The sequence below is a fragment of the Bombina bombina genome, chromosome 8 (assembly GCF_027579735.1).
Source record: "Bombina bombina isolate aBomBom1 chromosome 8, aBomBom1.pri, whole genome shotgun sequence".
In the NCBI taxonomy this organism is placed as follows: domain Eukaryota; kingdom Metazoa; phylum Chordata; class Amphibia; order Anura; family Bombinatoridae; genus Bombina; species Bombina bombina.
Genome location: NC_069506.1, coordinates 251444392 through 251460845, shown reverse-complemented (window position 1 = coordinate 251460845; position 16454 = coordinate 251444392). Strand labels below are relative to the sequence as shown.

At 36.2% G+C, this 16454-nt stretch overlaps 1 protein-coding gene across 1 annotated transcript in view; it reads left to right on the top strand.

The window, feature by feature from the left end:
- Positions 1-4277, top strand: part of LOC128638979 (phospholipase A2 inhibitor gamma subunit B-like) — a 68617-nt gene extending 64340 nt beyond the window's left edge. The window contains exon 5 of the mRNA XM_053691121.1: positions 4108-4277. Within this exon, the coding sequence (XP_053547096.1) occupies positions 4108-4277 (170 nt within the window). The remainder of the gene's footprint in view (positions 1-4107) is intronic.
- The last annotated feature ends 12177 nt before the right edge of the window (positions 4278-16454 follow it).

Genomic DNA, 16454 nt, shown 5'->3' with positions numbered 1-16454 from the left:
GACAATGTCTTTTCTGCAGAAGAGGTAAACCAGCTTGAATCATAAAATGGTGATCCAGGAAGTTTCCAGCTGCCCCTGAATCAATGAAGGCTTGAGTGTGGACAGTATTCTGAAGGAAGGTAAGTGTAACAGGCACCAGGAGTCAAGAGGAATGAGGGGATTTTGTTGAGACCATGCTTAGAGGTACCCCAGTGTTATCCCTTAAGCATTGGCTTTTCCCGGCCGAATGTCACAGTCCTTCAGTAGGTGGGTGTTAGATCCACAATAAAAACATAGTCTTAGTCTCCTTCTTCTCTGTCTTTCAGACTCTGAAGGTTTGAAGGAGGAGAGATCCATGGGTTCTTCTACTGAGGTAACTGGAGTAGCTGAAGGGGTAGCGGTTGCTGCCGAAACTGGGCCAATCAGGAGGTCGAGAGGGAAGGACCTTCCTAGTTCTGTCTCTCTCGGCTTGTCTTTCCTGAAAGCGGGAGTCCAAATTGATACAAAGCACTATAAAATCATCCAAAGAAGAGGGAATATCACGATAAGTGAGTTCAACTTTGATGCGTTCATGGAGACCCCTCCTGAAAGCTGCCTTGAGAGGACTGCCATCCCAAGTGGTTTCCAGTGCCAAGGCGCAAAACTCAATGGCAAATTGTGCCACAGTTTTACTGCCTTGGCAGTGATCCAGGAGAGAATATTCTGCAGCAGACGTACGGCCAGAAGTCCCAAACACAGTAGACAAAGCAGTAATGAACTCATCAGCATCAAGCAGGAGTGTAGCATTCTGTTCCAAAAGGGGACATACTCAGGCTAGAGCTTTGTCTTTTAACAATGAAATGATAAAGGTGACCCTTGACTGATGAGACTGGAAGGTTATGAGGATCATTGCGGAAGTGCAGCCTGCATTGATTTAGAAAGCCCCTGCAGTCAGTAGTACCATCATACTTGTTGGGGCAAGGATATTCGGGGTATACTTCCAGAAGTGGAGGAAGAAGTCTCAGGACTGGTTGTAGGGGCTGGTGGTGTAGCAACAGGAGCAGCATCCCTCTCTGCAACTAGTAAGGCAAGTTGAGCGGTAATAGCCTCTAGGTTGGAATACATATTCTGCAGCTGTGTGGTATGGGTTCCCAACATCTGTCCCTGAAGATAAACCGCTTGTGCCACCTCATTTGGTTGCATGGCCCAAGTATAATGTAATGCTTGTGGGATACTCCTCTATCCGACCGAACTCAGCCAGTAGTCTTGTTATCCCGGCGTTGAGCCGGAATGATAGGGAATATCCCAGAGCAGAGAAAGATAGAGATGAGGAGAACGGCACTCACCACAGGCAGGACAGTTCTCAGCGGTAACAGTGGACCAGTCCAAAGATAAACCACTTGAATAATCAGGCAGGCAGGGCTTGGCAACAGTGAAGCAGTCCAAGGGCATACCACTAGAATGGTCTGGCAGGCAGGGTTTGGCAACAGTAAAGCAGTCCAAGGGCAACCACTAGAATGGTCAGACAGGCAGGGTTTGGCAACAGTAAGGCAATACAGCAGGTTAAGGGTTAAGACAGGAAGAGTAGTCAGACAGGCAAGTTCAGCAACAGCAAACAATCCAGCAGTTCAATGGTCAAGGCAGGAGAGTAGTCAGGCAGGCAGGTTCAGCAGCGATAAGAGGCACAGGAAAGAACGATCTGTCACACCCAGGAGCACACTAGGCAACACCTATAGTGAGAGTTTAAATAGGTGCTGGATTCACTCCAGAGAGCTCCCATCAGCATCAGGAGAGTGCAGCAATGACGTCAGTGCCGCATGAATCCTGAGCCGACACTGCCCCTGACAACAAGCAGGAAGGAGATGCTGCACCCCTAGTAATGGCTAGAGAGGTGCGGCGTGACAATATCCCACTCAAGGTTTAAAGATTGGCTCCATGCATGGTTTCAGATGTAGTGACCACCAGGGGTGATCACTGGTTAAGAAAGAAAGGGAGCTTCAGATGTGGAGCAAGAACTTGCTTAACATGTAGCATGATGGAAATATCAAATGTATTTAGATCATCTGTTGATGAGGTGACCTATGATATTGGATTTTATGCTAATTGTAAGACCACTTTTGCAGTCTATTTATTAGAGTGCAATATCTTCCATGTTAAGTATGTCGGTAAGACGGCAAGGGAGATTAATATAAGAGTAAGAGAACATGTGAATGATGTCAAGAATTATTGCAAGGATTCAACTGTATCTAGGCATTTTAACCTTGTTCATTTTACCAATATTGGCGATTTCACAGTAAAAATCATTGATGTGAAAAAAATTCCCCCTAGGGGTGGTAACAAATATAAAATACTTGATAAAAAGGAATTGTATTGGATATACAGACTTTAGACCAGGGTTCCCACTGGTTTAAACCTTGAGTGAGATATCAGTTATTTTATGTAAATATATATTTTTTCTGAAAATATTTAATCAGCTTAGATTTTGTATATATATTTTCCTGACTACTAAGTATGCATATTTTGTGACAGAGAGTATCAACACATTATTAATTTAATATGAAGGAAGAAATGTTATAATAATATAGTCTTATTAGGACTAAATTTATATTCCAATTGTTGGTTATAGCAGTCAGCCTCATATAATTATGAAAGTTTGAGAATTTTTTAGTCAGAGATACTACATTGATATATTAGGTGTCATATTGGTGGTATGACGTTACGAAGCATGAGAAACTTTTAACATGGTATATTTAGGTTAGCATACTGTAAATTTAATGTCAGCAATATGTGAGCTAGTTCTGCTTTGTATTAATTATATATTAATTATATATTAGCTATTATTTGTTATTTGTTATTCATTCACCAATATTGATTTGTGTTGTCATGTTTAAGATGAGTGACTGTCATTATAATATGTAATATATTATCTTTGATTTTTTTAAAGTTCAATAATGTGTACCCCTTTGTCACTTATGAGGATATATCTTTTTCTTATGGGTTTTAGTAATTTATCAGTATAGTGTATATCAGCAATTGAAACAGTTGGGTATGTAATAATAATATAATTTTTTCCTAGATGGAAACCTCTGCACATTATGAACTGGATATTAACCGTGACATACTATGTTATTTTAATGTTTTAAGTTGTAATTGGATTTAGACATTAAAGAGTTAATATGTTAACATCTATGACCGGTATAAAAGGGGGCCATATGTGTTTTATCCTCAGTCTATGAGGAAGCGCCACTAGGGGGCGCAAAACGCGTCAGTCAACCTGTCCGTGTTTGTATTTTTTACCTATATGTTGGAATAAACGTCTTTTTGAATTTCACTGCTAAGTGCTACTGGACTTTTTTCACTACAATATTTTCTGCAATTGGTTTGGTATCACTTGTATTGCTGCAGAGTATTCCTGTTGGCGTCTGACGTCATCAGCATGAGTCATTAATCGGCTGCTGGATTGTGGGTTTGGAGCGGCTGTGTAAAATTGTATGCCCTGTCTGAATCATGAAAGCTTAATTTTGACTTGACTGCTCCTTTAATAAAGGTATCCTTTCTATATAGCTGCCAACTGATTGTTGTAGTAATAAAGATCACCCAGAAGCTATTTTGTGCATTCTAGTGATTTTTAAAACTGTCACCTTAGAAATATACAATGTCTCCTAATTGAAAAGACTAAAGTCATGTGAATCAAATAAAGTTTTTGTCTGTACAACTGTCAAGTGATTGTTTTAGTAATACAGATCATCTCACAGCCACCATCATTTAGTTGTGTTGCTGATGTTAGAGCTCATATTCTACTCCGGCTGAAATTATTAGTGAAATAGTGTGAAGTGGGAGTCAGGAAACAGAATGAAAATTAAGCAACTGGCATTCAATGTTTTATTTTTTTCATGGGAGGTCAAGTCCCTTTATTAGATAATTGATTATCCCTGATCTGTACATCTAACTAATGATGAATAATCAATACAGTACATGTTTAGGTGGTGACATCTCATACAGATGCTACTATACAGTTTTAATAATTTTGTTGTGATTAAACATATTACACTAAACCAATTGTTATATGATATTTTCAACCATTATAAACAGATAACATTCTTCCTATTTTGCAGCTATTAGTAATGGATATACTTTTGTGTTTTGCAGGAACAAAAACAGCAATCCGGGGTTGTGCTACTAAAAGTATCTGTGACAGTCTTAGTGTAACAACTACTCAAGGTGTTTCTGTGAAATGCACCAATGGAAGTATGGGTCTACATATTGGCATTTTCTTTCCAGCTTTGCTTTCTCTTCTAATAATAAAAATTATTTCTTAGAAACTTTCTAAGCATGCAATGCATCAGTTCAACTTTTTAATCAAACTGATGAACTACTCAATAAAAGTTTTTTAAATATTTAATTTATATTATTAATTCTACATTTCTAGATTAATTGGTAGTAGCACGATTATTATTTTTTTTGGTAATCTAGTTGGTTTATAACTGATCATTTGTGTGTGTGTATCAGAGTATTGAAAATGTCAGATTACTGACCCCAATTTGTATATACAAATTTTCTACATTTCCAGTAAATTGAATGGATCCCAGTTGTTATTAAAATATATGTTGGGCATTTGTAAAACTATGAAGTATGCTGTATGCCTGTTAAATGTTGATACAAATACTATTTGATATAAATATTAAATATAAAGTGATCTATAGACAACAGAGCAAAAAAGTGATCCCAGATAAGATATAAAGGCTCACACATTTTAGTATTAAAGTAATAGGGAGTTATAGGAATTTGGATATATAAAGTACACTTGAATACTTCCACAGTTATTCATGCAAATGTAAGTGTGGTGTTGCATTCTAATAAACTACCAGTCAATGTGGGTGACATCAGCAATGACATCACTGACTAATATAATGACACCACTGGTTTCAATGTGCCCTGTACTTACGCAGTTGTTATTATTATTTATTTATTTTTTAAAACTTACACATGTGCAATAAGTGTAATCCCTGGCTACAGTTTCACTTTCTGATATAAATTAGTCCGCTTTTTTATTTTTGGCTCAAACGCTAACAGTGCAGAAACTATAAACTTAGCATGGCCGGATTAGAGAGCATATTACAAGTTGAAACTGCACTAAACATGCGGTGCCCCAAGACATCCTGAATTTGCATAAAAGCATATCACCTGTTTTTGGATATACACTTAATATATTGTTTAGACAGCCACTGTACAGCAAACTTACCAATGGCTAGCATAACACTCTCCCCTAACCCTTGCATTTCTGTATGTGAAAGATAGACAAGCCCAGTTCAATACAGCGATGCATGACATGATGTTCTGCTGCATTTACAATTTGTGCTTTGAATTTTATATCACCTTACACTTCAGATTAATTTTTATTACATTTATACTATGCCCTTTCTGTTTTGCATTTTACTTTGTATAAAAAAGTGTATTTATGACTGTCATTTTGATTGTAAAATCATAGTCTCTGATTAACATTAACAAATCAGTCTCATACTTTGTATATTTATGTGTATCATTTACAAATTACACAGCACTTTGCATACTAAAAAAATATCAGTTTCCCAGACAGTTTGATTACTTTATATGGGCAACATAATCAAATGTTCTTTAGTTTGGAGCGAGATTATAAAGCAGACTTCACAGGGGTTAAACTCACTGATATTTTCAAGAAAAGGGGAGGAACCTGGAAATGCCAGAGAGATGAAAGGTGCCTTCCATAGAAAGCACTGCACCTCTCTGGAATACAACATTTCACATGGGAGATATAAGGTTTAAAGACTGCATCAATTACAAATTAAACTGAATTGTTTTCACTACAATTTATCTTGCTTTTGTCTATATTCTAGTATATATTACTTCTCTGTTAGTTAATATAAGTGTATTGTGAATTTTGAGCAAACGTTGCATGCATACAGGTAGCAAGCTAAATCAGTGAGACCAGCTTGTGTAAACTGCTTACAAAATTTCACAAAACTGGTGAAAGAGCTTCAGACATACACTGGAACTCCCATGTTAAGCCAAGGGAACTGCCCTGTCCCTCCCACTTTCTGAAACAGTCAATTTTATTAATTAAATTGTGCAATGTAATTTGTAAAAGCTAAATAGAAACATACAAAGTATAGTCTTAATTTGATAAAGTAACACAGACAATTTCAAAACGTAATCAGAATTTGTAAAATCACTGCTAGAGCTAAATCTAAATGTATTAAAATTTAAATTAGAAATTGGAAAATGTTAATGCAATGATAGTTAGTGTGATGTAAGTGTAACAAAACGATCATATCATGCAGTGCTGTATTGCACTGGACTTGTCTCTCCTTCATGCAGAAATGAGAGAGATCTTGCAGTGCTGGGGAGTTCCACTCTTTTGCTTTTGAATATTAAGTGAGTTAAAGTGAATGTAAATTTTAAAGATCAAGTGCCCGATTTTTAAAAATCTGATTAAAAACAGGGGCACTTTAATTCATAAAATTTGACATTTCACTCATGTTGTAAAAATACTTGCCTTTTAATCTTGACAGCCACTCCAGCATCCCCCAGTCATTGCAAGCCTCTTCCAACGTCAGAAATGATGGATCGGTCATCCTCCAATAATGGCTACCCCCGGGGGAATCCTTGTCTAATTCAACGCCATGATTGGAGGAAGCTGGATTCCTAATTTTTGACCCAGGAAGAGGCTCTTTGATGGGCGGAGTAAGCAATGCAGCGGCTGTCAAGATTAAAAGGTATTTCCACAACACAAGTGAAATGTAAATTTTGATGAATTAAAGTGCCCCTGTTTTTTATTGAATTTTTAAAAACTGGGCACTTTATCATCAAAATTTACATTCACTTTAAGCCCCTGCGTGCCAGCATTAGCCTGTTTTATCAGTACAATTTTTTAGAGATATTTGAACTATACATTTTTTAGGTCTATGATAGGCGTTATAATATAAGTGCAATGCAAGACTTACAATAGTGATGTGATATACAAATCTTGCTGTTTTTTTGATTTTTTTTCAGTTTGTCAAAAATGAGGATGTTTGATATTTTGAGTTTGTAATGTATTATTGTGTAGTCCTCTTTAAAACATCAATAAAAATACAGTAAATATGTTTCAAAATATTAAACTTGTGCAAGTGTCCTTTTATTTGTAATTTAAAGTCTGTATTATCTGAAATTACTATAACAAAAGCTGTATCAGTGGCATACACATATGTTCTGTGGAAACCCTGCATTATAGATTTCAAACACAACTGATATACAAGTGATATACTAGTGTTATTAAAAAGTTAATGATGACTCATATTTGATTATACAAGCTACTGTTAGCTTTCTTAAAATGTGCGTTGTTTGAATATTATTGCACAGGCCATCCACAACATATGCATGTATGCTGCTAAACATTAATATGTTTTCCTGCATTTTTTTGTATAATGAAAGTATATTTAAAAAAAATGTTTTTACTACAATGTAAAAAGCATATGTGAAATTTCATTGTAACTATTATGTTCCTTGAAATAAATATCCAAAATATTTTTTAATAAATTATTTATTACATAATCTACTGTATCTCTAATCTATTCTATATAATATACATTCTTTATTTATATTATATAAACTAGACAGTATATGCAATCAAAGTGTAAAAATGTAAATATGTGCATCACTCATGAATGTGAATCATGGTCTTCTTTCATTAATACATGTTTAAGACATGTTCTTATAATTGTCTAGTAATGTATGACTTTAAAATAAGGCTAACATACAAATAATGAACCCTTTGTGCTCTTTAGGAGTGTTTAATTCCACATTGTTTGCAAGCAATAGTTTTAAAACCATATATGGTGATAAATAGTGGGGAATTCAATGATTGAATTATTACATATTAATAACTGTTCACTGCCATATATGGTGAAAATAAAGTTTCTAATCAAATACAGTATTAAACAATTGTTAAGCTTTACCAATTAAATTATTGTGTTAACTATCATCTAGATTTAGAGTTCTGCGTTAGCCGTAAAAAGCAGCATTAAGGGGTCCTAACGCTGCTTTTTAATGCCCGCTAGTATTTAGAGTCATGTAGGTAAAGGTGTACCGCTCACTTTTCTTCCGCGACTTTTGGCTACCGCAAATCCCCTTACGTCAATTGCGTATCCTATCTTTTTTATGGGATTTGCCTAATGCCAGTATTACCATTCTTGGAAGAAGTGAGCGGTACAGCCTCTACCGCCAAGACTCCTACCGCCAAAGAAAGTCAGTAGTTAAGAGCTTTATGGGCTAACGCCGAAACATAAAGCTCTTAACTACAGTGCTAAAAAGTACACTAACACCCATAAACTACCTATGAACCCCTAAACCGAGGCCCCCCCACATCGCAAACACTAAAATAAAATTATTTAACCCCTAATCTGCCAACCGTACACCGCCGCCACCTACATTATACCTATGAACTCCTAATCTGCTGTCCCTAACATCGCTGACACCTACATTATATTTATTAACCCCTAATCTGCCCCCCCAACTTTGCCGCCACCTAACTACAATTATTAACCCCTAATCTGCCGACCGGACATCGCTGCCACTAAAATAAATGTATTAACCCCTAAACCGCCGCACTCCCGCCTCGCAAACACTATAATAAATTTTATTAAACCCTAATCTGCCCTCCCTAACATCGCCGCCACCTACCTACAATTATTAACCCCTAATCTCCCGCCCCCAACGTCGCCGCTATTATAATAAAGTTATTAACCCCTAAACCTAAGTCTAACCCTAACACCCCCCTAAGTTAAATATAATTTAAATAAAACAAACTAAATTTACTATCATTAAATAAATTATTCCTATTTTAAACTAAATACTTACCTATAAAATAAACCCTAATATAGCTACAATATAACTAATAGTTACATTGTAGCTATTTTAGGATTTATATTTATTTTACAGGCAACTTTGTATTTATTTTAACTATGTACAATAGCTATTAAATAGTTTATAACTATTTAATAGCTACCTAGTTAAAATAATTACAAAATTACCTGTAAAATAAATCCTAACCTAAGTTACAAATACACCTAACACTACACTATCAATAAATTAATTAAATAAACTACAATTATCTAAACTAAAATACAATTAAATAAACTAAACTATAATTAAAAAAACCCCCACTAAATTACAGAAAATAAAAAAAATTACAAGAAGTTTAAACTAATTACACCTAATCTAAGCCCCCTAATAAAATAACCCCCCCCCCAAAAATAATAAAATGCCCTACCCTATCCTAAATTACAAAGTAATCAGCTCTTTTACCAGCCCTTAATAGTAATATATAGTGGATTTACTTGACTATAGGCTTACACACTTGTCATATTTGGAATTTGGATCAGTGCCCAAACAACATTTTTGCTTGTTTTTGTGCACCAAATGCAAACATATAAAATAATTATTAACTTTTTCACAAACTTTGGGTTTCCCACTGAAATTATTTACCCATAACATGTGCAGTTGTGAGACAAATGCTTGCAGAGACTTCTCTCTGATTCCCTGTGTTCAGAATTAGCAGACATGTATGGGTTTGTCACTGGTTTTGGTAGTTAAAAGGCTGCTAATTGCAGTGAATCACAACTTTGAAAGGGAGTTTAAAGATATGTTCAGGCAAAGGGTTAATTATTTATTTGCTATTGCATAACTGCCCAAATAAACTGTATAAATTTTAAGAACAGACAAACCAAGGTATTGATTGAGGCCTATTTTGGTATATTTCACTCTAACAGCTGGCAGTCAGAAAAATGCCAAATACAATAATTTAGAATAAAAAGATACGTTTCTCAAACAGTGGGGTTCTCATTGACATTATTTACAGAAAACATGTACAGTCAGTGAACAGTCCAATTATTTAAAGACATTTTTTAAGGTCCCTTATTTTGAAATAGCAGGCATGCATGGGCTTGTCATTGTTTTTTTGTAATTAGAAGGCTGCTAGTTGTAGCTGTTAATCACAGTTCGGAAAGGACTTTGGAGAAAGGGTTAATCTCTTCTTTGCTCTGGCATAACTGCCAGTATTAAATTATATCATTTTCATGCCACCAGCCATCCGTATTTATGGCAAGGGTTATGATTAAAAAAAAAAATTACTCAGACTTTGGGATTAGCAATTAATTTATAACCAGAATTTTTACCAATATTTTTCAGCTGTATGATACATTTCAAAGCATTTTTTGATGCATAAACCAGGTTTTGATGGGCATGTCATACAGTGAAACGTCTTTCCCTTTGTTGTGCAAACTCCGCAGCATGTTTGGGAACCAGCCTTCTTTGCTGTGTGGGGGGTATAACTGGGGAAATGTCTGGCAGTTAGTCTTGTAATTTTTCTCACACTGAAGGTTTTGGGGTGTTTTGCTATTTTCAAATAGAAGGCTTGCAATCACCTCTGTTTGGTAATTTAGGTAGGGGAGCTTTTTGCCAGATGCAGAGGTTTTGTACAAAATATAGAAGTTAAAAAGTCTGACTCATATAGGGCGCCATGTACTAAATGGCGGGCGGACAGCTTCTCAACTCGCGAAGCTGTCCGCCCGCCTTCGCTACACACGGGCAGCGGATCTGTTGATCCACTTGCCCGTATGTATCATTACACACTGATCGGAGTGTGTAATTCCCGCCCCTTCAATCGCGCAACCAATCACGCGTCTGAAGGGGCTGTCAATCACTGAGAGCGAGCGTGCTCTCAGTGATTTTGCCTCGCCAGCTAAGAGGTGGCGTAGGGTGTAGGAAGCAGAGGTCTAATGACCGCTGCTTCTTACATTGCGGGAAGCAGGCTCGCATATGCGAACCTGCCCCGCAAAGGCTCCGGAGCAGCTTTCGCTGCTTAGTATATGGAGCCCATAGACAGCAAGCTTTTTATACAAGATTTTTTTTTTTTTCTTGGGGCAAGATAAGGCTTCATCATCTGGTCAGAGAGGTCTACTCCACCCATGTATTTATTGTAGTCTAAAATGCAAACAGTTTTTTTCCATTTGTTTCCCTTCATCTCTGAGAGTAACTGCCTTGGTTCCCTCAATGTGTATAGATGTTAGCAAATACACAACTTGTTTGTCACTAAATTTAACTGCTAGGAGTTCTTTACTCTGCAATGCTGCTTTTTCCCCTGCATTTTGTTTCTTGGAGTCTAATTGCTGTAGGAAACATTTTTATATGATTTTGAAAAGGGGGATACAGGTGGATCTAATTGGCAGTCTTTCAATTCATACACTATAACATTTTGTAAGTAGACTGTGGAACGCTCACACAGTTTATAGAATTTAATACCATCATTTTCTCTTATTTATTGAATAATTTGCAATCTACCTTTGAAAAGTATTAGGGACTCTTCAATACAAATATTTTTAGATGGTGTATATACTTCAGCAAATTAATTTGTTAATATAATCAATTAGTGGACTTATTTTACATAATATATCATAATTTGGGTCAGTCAAAAACTATATCATAATTTGGGTCAGCCTGTGTGTTAGCGGTAAATTGGAGGAAACTGTGTAAGGGTTCATACTTGGATCTTGACATTACTTGTCATTATCACTGGGAACAGAGGTCTTTAAAATACAGGGTGGGTAGACCAATACAATTGTATGATTTTCTTGTGAATGATGCCCATAGTAAGAGTGAGTCCCCAATTTTTTTCTTTACTTTTTGATTAAAATATTTAAAAAAAAAAAAAAGGTTACCACACAATGTACTATTTAGTGAACAGAGACATAAAAATTGATAAATGTTTGCAGCTAGTGTGGATGCAGTTATCCACCTAATTCTATGACTGCTGATCAGACTGTTTGAGTGCCAGTCCCACTGCCTTTCTCTGAAGCATGCAAGAAGCTTCATTTCCCCAACACTGAGGAGTGAGGACTGCAAAGTGAAGGAAGTCAGTGAGCCTCCTGCTCATTGTACTGTTCACAGCTACTAGGTCACTGACCTTCATGCAGACAGTGTGTGTGTGTGTGTGGGGGGGGGGGGGGAGCAGCATGTCACATTCCAGCCTCAGAAAAAAAATATAGCCATTCTCTCCCTTATTACCCTCAAATTAGCCAATAGGATGTAATCAGCTCTCATCCTATTGGCTGATTTGAATTTTTCAGCCAAAAGGAATGCAAGGTACCACAATATAAAAGGGGTACCTTGCATTCAATCTTTAGTATACAGCGGACGATCGCATGAAGAGGACTTCCGTGTCAGATGATCGCGCTGCCTCCGTGCCACCGCGATGAAGATGGAAGATGGTCCTGCGCTGGATGAAGATGGATCCGTCTGGATGAAGATTTTTGATGCCCAGAAAAAGATGGATGTCCAAACTTCAACAATGGTAAGTACCTATTTTGGGGTTAATGCTATTTTTATTGTTATTTCTTTTGAGGGGTGTTTTTTTCATTATTGCATTTTTTATTTGTATTGGCAGTTTAAGAGCTGATTGCCCTTTTAAGGGCAATGCCCATACAAATGCCCCTTTAGGGGCAATGGGTAGATTCATGTTTTTTTTTTAGTTAGTTGTTTTTTATTTTGGGGGGTTGTAATTTTAGGGGGGACTTTTTATTAGAAAAAGATCTGTTAGACTTAAAGGGACACTGTACCCAAAAAAATTCTTTCGTGATTCAGATTGAGCATGCAATTTTAAGCAACTTTCTAATTTACTCCTATTATCAATTTTTCTTCATTCTCTTGCTATCATTATTTGAAAAAGAAGGCATCTAAGCTTTTTTTTGGTTTCAGTACTCTGGACAGCACTTTTTTATTGGTGGATGAATTTATCCACCAATCAGCAAGGACAACCCAGGTTGTTCACCAAAAATGGGCCGGCATCTAAACTTACATTCTTGCATTTCAATTAAAGATACCAAGAGAATGAAGAAAATTTGACAATAGGAGTAAATTAGAAAGTTGCTTAAAATTTCATGCTCAATCTGAATCACGAAAGAAATTTTTTGGGTACAGTGTCCCTTTAAGGCAACGCAAAAGATGGAAAAAGGTCACCACTGCTTGAAAGATAAAAATGTAAACTTTATTCCAAATTTTTTAAAAAAATACAGGACAGCAGTACCCATATGTTTAGTTAAGTAGGAGCGTACCAATAAGTGGCTTACGCATTTCAGCATAGTGCCATAGTCATAGCCCTACTTAAGGCAATGCCCTACAAAAGGCAATTTTAAGGGCTATTGGTAGTTTATTGTTAGATTAGGGTTTTTATTCTGGGGTGTCTTTTTTTGTTTTTAAGGGGGTATTAGATTAGGAATAACTTTTTTATTTTGGATCATTTAGTTTGCTATTTTCTGTAATCTTAGCTTTTATATTTTTGTAATCTTAGCTTTTTTATTTTTGTATTCTTAGTTTTTTATTTTAATATAATGTTAGGTTTTTGTTTAAGTAATTTAGGTTTATTTATGTATTGTAATTTTAAAATAATTTTTAATGTAGTCATTATTTTTTTTATTGTATGTAATTGTAATTTAATTACATAATTTCATAATGGGGTGTTAGGTTAGCAGGCTTAGTTATTAGATTAATACTTTGCATTGTGGGGGACTGGCAAATTTGGGGTTACTGGTATAATTAGGTAGATTGCTATGTGGGGGGTTGGTTGTTTAGAGATTAATAGGTTAATTAGTTGTTTGTATTGTGGGGGGTTGGCAGTTTAGGTATTAATAGGATAATTATTTATTTTGCGTTGTTGGTGGTTGGTAGTTTAGGGGTTATTAGGTTTATATAGTGGATTGCATTGTGGGGGGGATGGCAGATTGGAGGTTAATAACTTTTACTAATAGTTGCAAAGTGGGGGGATGGCAGTTTAGGGTTTAATAACTTTTATTAGGGAGTTTGCAATGTGTGGGGATGAAGATAATGAAGAAAAAATGATAATAGGAGTAAATTAGAAAGTTGCTTAAAATTGCATGCTCTATCTGAATCACGAAAGAAAAAAATTGCGTTCAGTGTCCCTTTAAGGATAGAGGTAGTGGGCTTCAATTAATGGAGTACATTCAAATGAGGGGTTAGTTACTAGGAATTTTTCCCAAGGGTCAGTTCTTTGGCCTTTCCTGTTTAACATGTTCAGCAGTGATATTGGAAGTTGGATTCAGGGGAAGGTTTGTTTGTTTGCTGACGATACTAACATTTGTAACAGAGTTGATGTTCCGGTAGGGGTTGATCAAATGAACAGTGATAATAAAAAACTGAAGGACTGGGCAAATAAACCTAAAGGCCAATTATAGTCTCAATGGCACATTACTGACTGTAACTAAAGAGGAATGGGACTTGGGAATTATTTCAGATTACTTAAAACTTGGTAAACACTGCAGCAGTGCAGCCAGTAAGGCCAGTCAAATACTTGTTTGCATTTGGAGAGGTAATAGTAGCAGACATAGCAAGGTTTTTAAGCCAATTTACAGATCATTAGTTAGTCCTCATCTGGAATACTGTGTACAGTTATGGAGACCATGGCCTCTAGTTATAAAAGTCTGGCGGACCTGATCCGCCAGTGCAGATCAGGTCTGCCAGACTTCGCTAAATACGGTGAGCAATACGCTCGCCATATTAATCATTGCACCAGCAGCTCACAAGAGCTGCTGGTGCAATGCCGCCCCCTGCAGACTCGCGGGCAATAGTCCGCCAGCAGGGGGGTGTCAATCAACCCGATCGTACTCGATCGGGTTGTATTGTTGCGATGTCTGTCTGCCTGCTCAAATCAGGCGGACAGGTTATGGAGCAGCGGTCTTTGTGACCGCTGCTTCATAACTGCTGTTTCTGGCGAGTTTGATGATTCGCCAGAAACACGGGGCATCAAGCTCCATACGGAGCTTGTTAAATAGAGCCCCCATATCTTCAGAAGGAAACTGTCTAAAGGAGAGCTACTAAAATGGTAGATGGTCTAAAAAATAAAATGTACAAAGAAAGATTTTATGAACTACAAATGCATAGTTTAGAGGAGAGAAGGGAAAGGGGTGGCATGATAGAGACTTTCAAATATATGAAGGGACTTAATAAAGTTGAAGCTGAAAGCATTTTCCACAAAAAAAATGCAAAAACAAGGGGTCACATTCTTAAAGGGACATGAAACCCCAAAATGTTCTTGCATGATTCAGATAGAGAATACAATTTTAAACAACTTTCTAATTTACTTCTATTATCTAATCTGTTTTATTCTCTTGGTATCATTTGTTGAAGGAGCAACCATGCACTAATGCTTTCTAACTGAACACATGGGTGAGCCAATAACAATTAATATATATATATATGCAGCCTCCAGGTTCCTAGGTTCTCTGCTGCTCCTGAGCTTGACTAGATAAACCTTTCAACAAAAGATAACAAGAGAAGGAAGCAAATTAAATAATAGAAGTAAATTGGAAAGTTGTTTAAAATTGTATTCTCTATCTGAATCATGAAATATTTTTGGGGGGTTTATGTCCCTTTAACCCCTTAATGCCCACAGCACTTTTCCATTTTCTGTCCGTTTGGGACCAAGGCTATTTTTACATTTCTGCAGTGTGTTTGTGTTTAGCTGTAATTTTCCTCTTACTCATTTACTGTACCCACACATATTATATACCGTTTTTCTCGCCATTAAATGGACTTTCTAAAGATACCATTATTTTAATCAAATCTTATAATTTATAATTAAAAAAATATATAAAATATGAAAAAAAAATTGGAAAAAACACACTTTTTCTAACTTTGACCCCCACAATCTGATACACATCTACAACCACCAAAAAACACCCATGCTAAATAGTTTCTAAATTTTGTCCTGAGTTTAGAAATATCCAATGTTTACATGTTATTTGCTTTTTTTGCAAGTTATAGGGCAATAAATAGTAGCACTTTGCTATTTACAAACCACTTTTTTTCAAAATTAGTGCTAGTTACATTGGGACACTGATATCTTTCAGGAATCCCTGACTATCCCTTGACATGTATATATATTTTTTTTAGAAGACATCCCAAAGTATTGATCTAGGCCCATTTTGGTATATTTCATGCCAACATTTCACCGCCAAATGCGATCACATAAAAAAATTGTTCACTTTTTCACAAATATTTTCACAAACTTTAGGTTTCTCCCTGAAATTATTTACAAACAACTTGTGCAATAATGGCACAAGTGGTTGTAAATGCTTCTCTGGGATCCCCTTTTTTTCATAAATAGCAGACATATATGGCTTTGGCATTGCTTTTTGTTAATTAGAAGGCCGCTAAATGCCACTGTGCACCACACGTGTGTTATGCCCAGCAGTGAAGGGGTTAATTAAGGCGCATGTAGGGAGCTTGTAGGGTTTATTTAAGCTTTAGTGTAGTGTAGTAGACAACCCTAAGTATTGATCTAGGCCCATTTTGGTATATTTCATGCCACCATTTCACCGTCAAATGCAATCAAATATAAAAAATTGTTCACTTTTTCACAAACTTTTTTACAAACTTAAGGTTTCTCACTGAAATTATTTACAAACAGC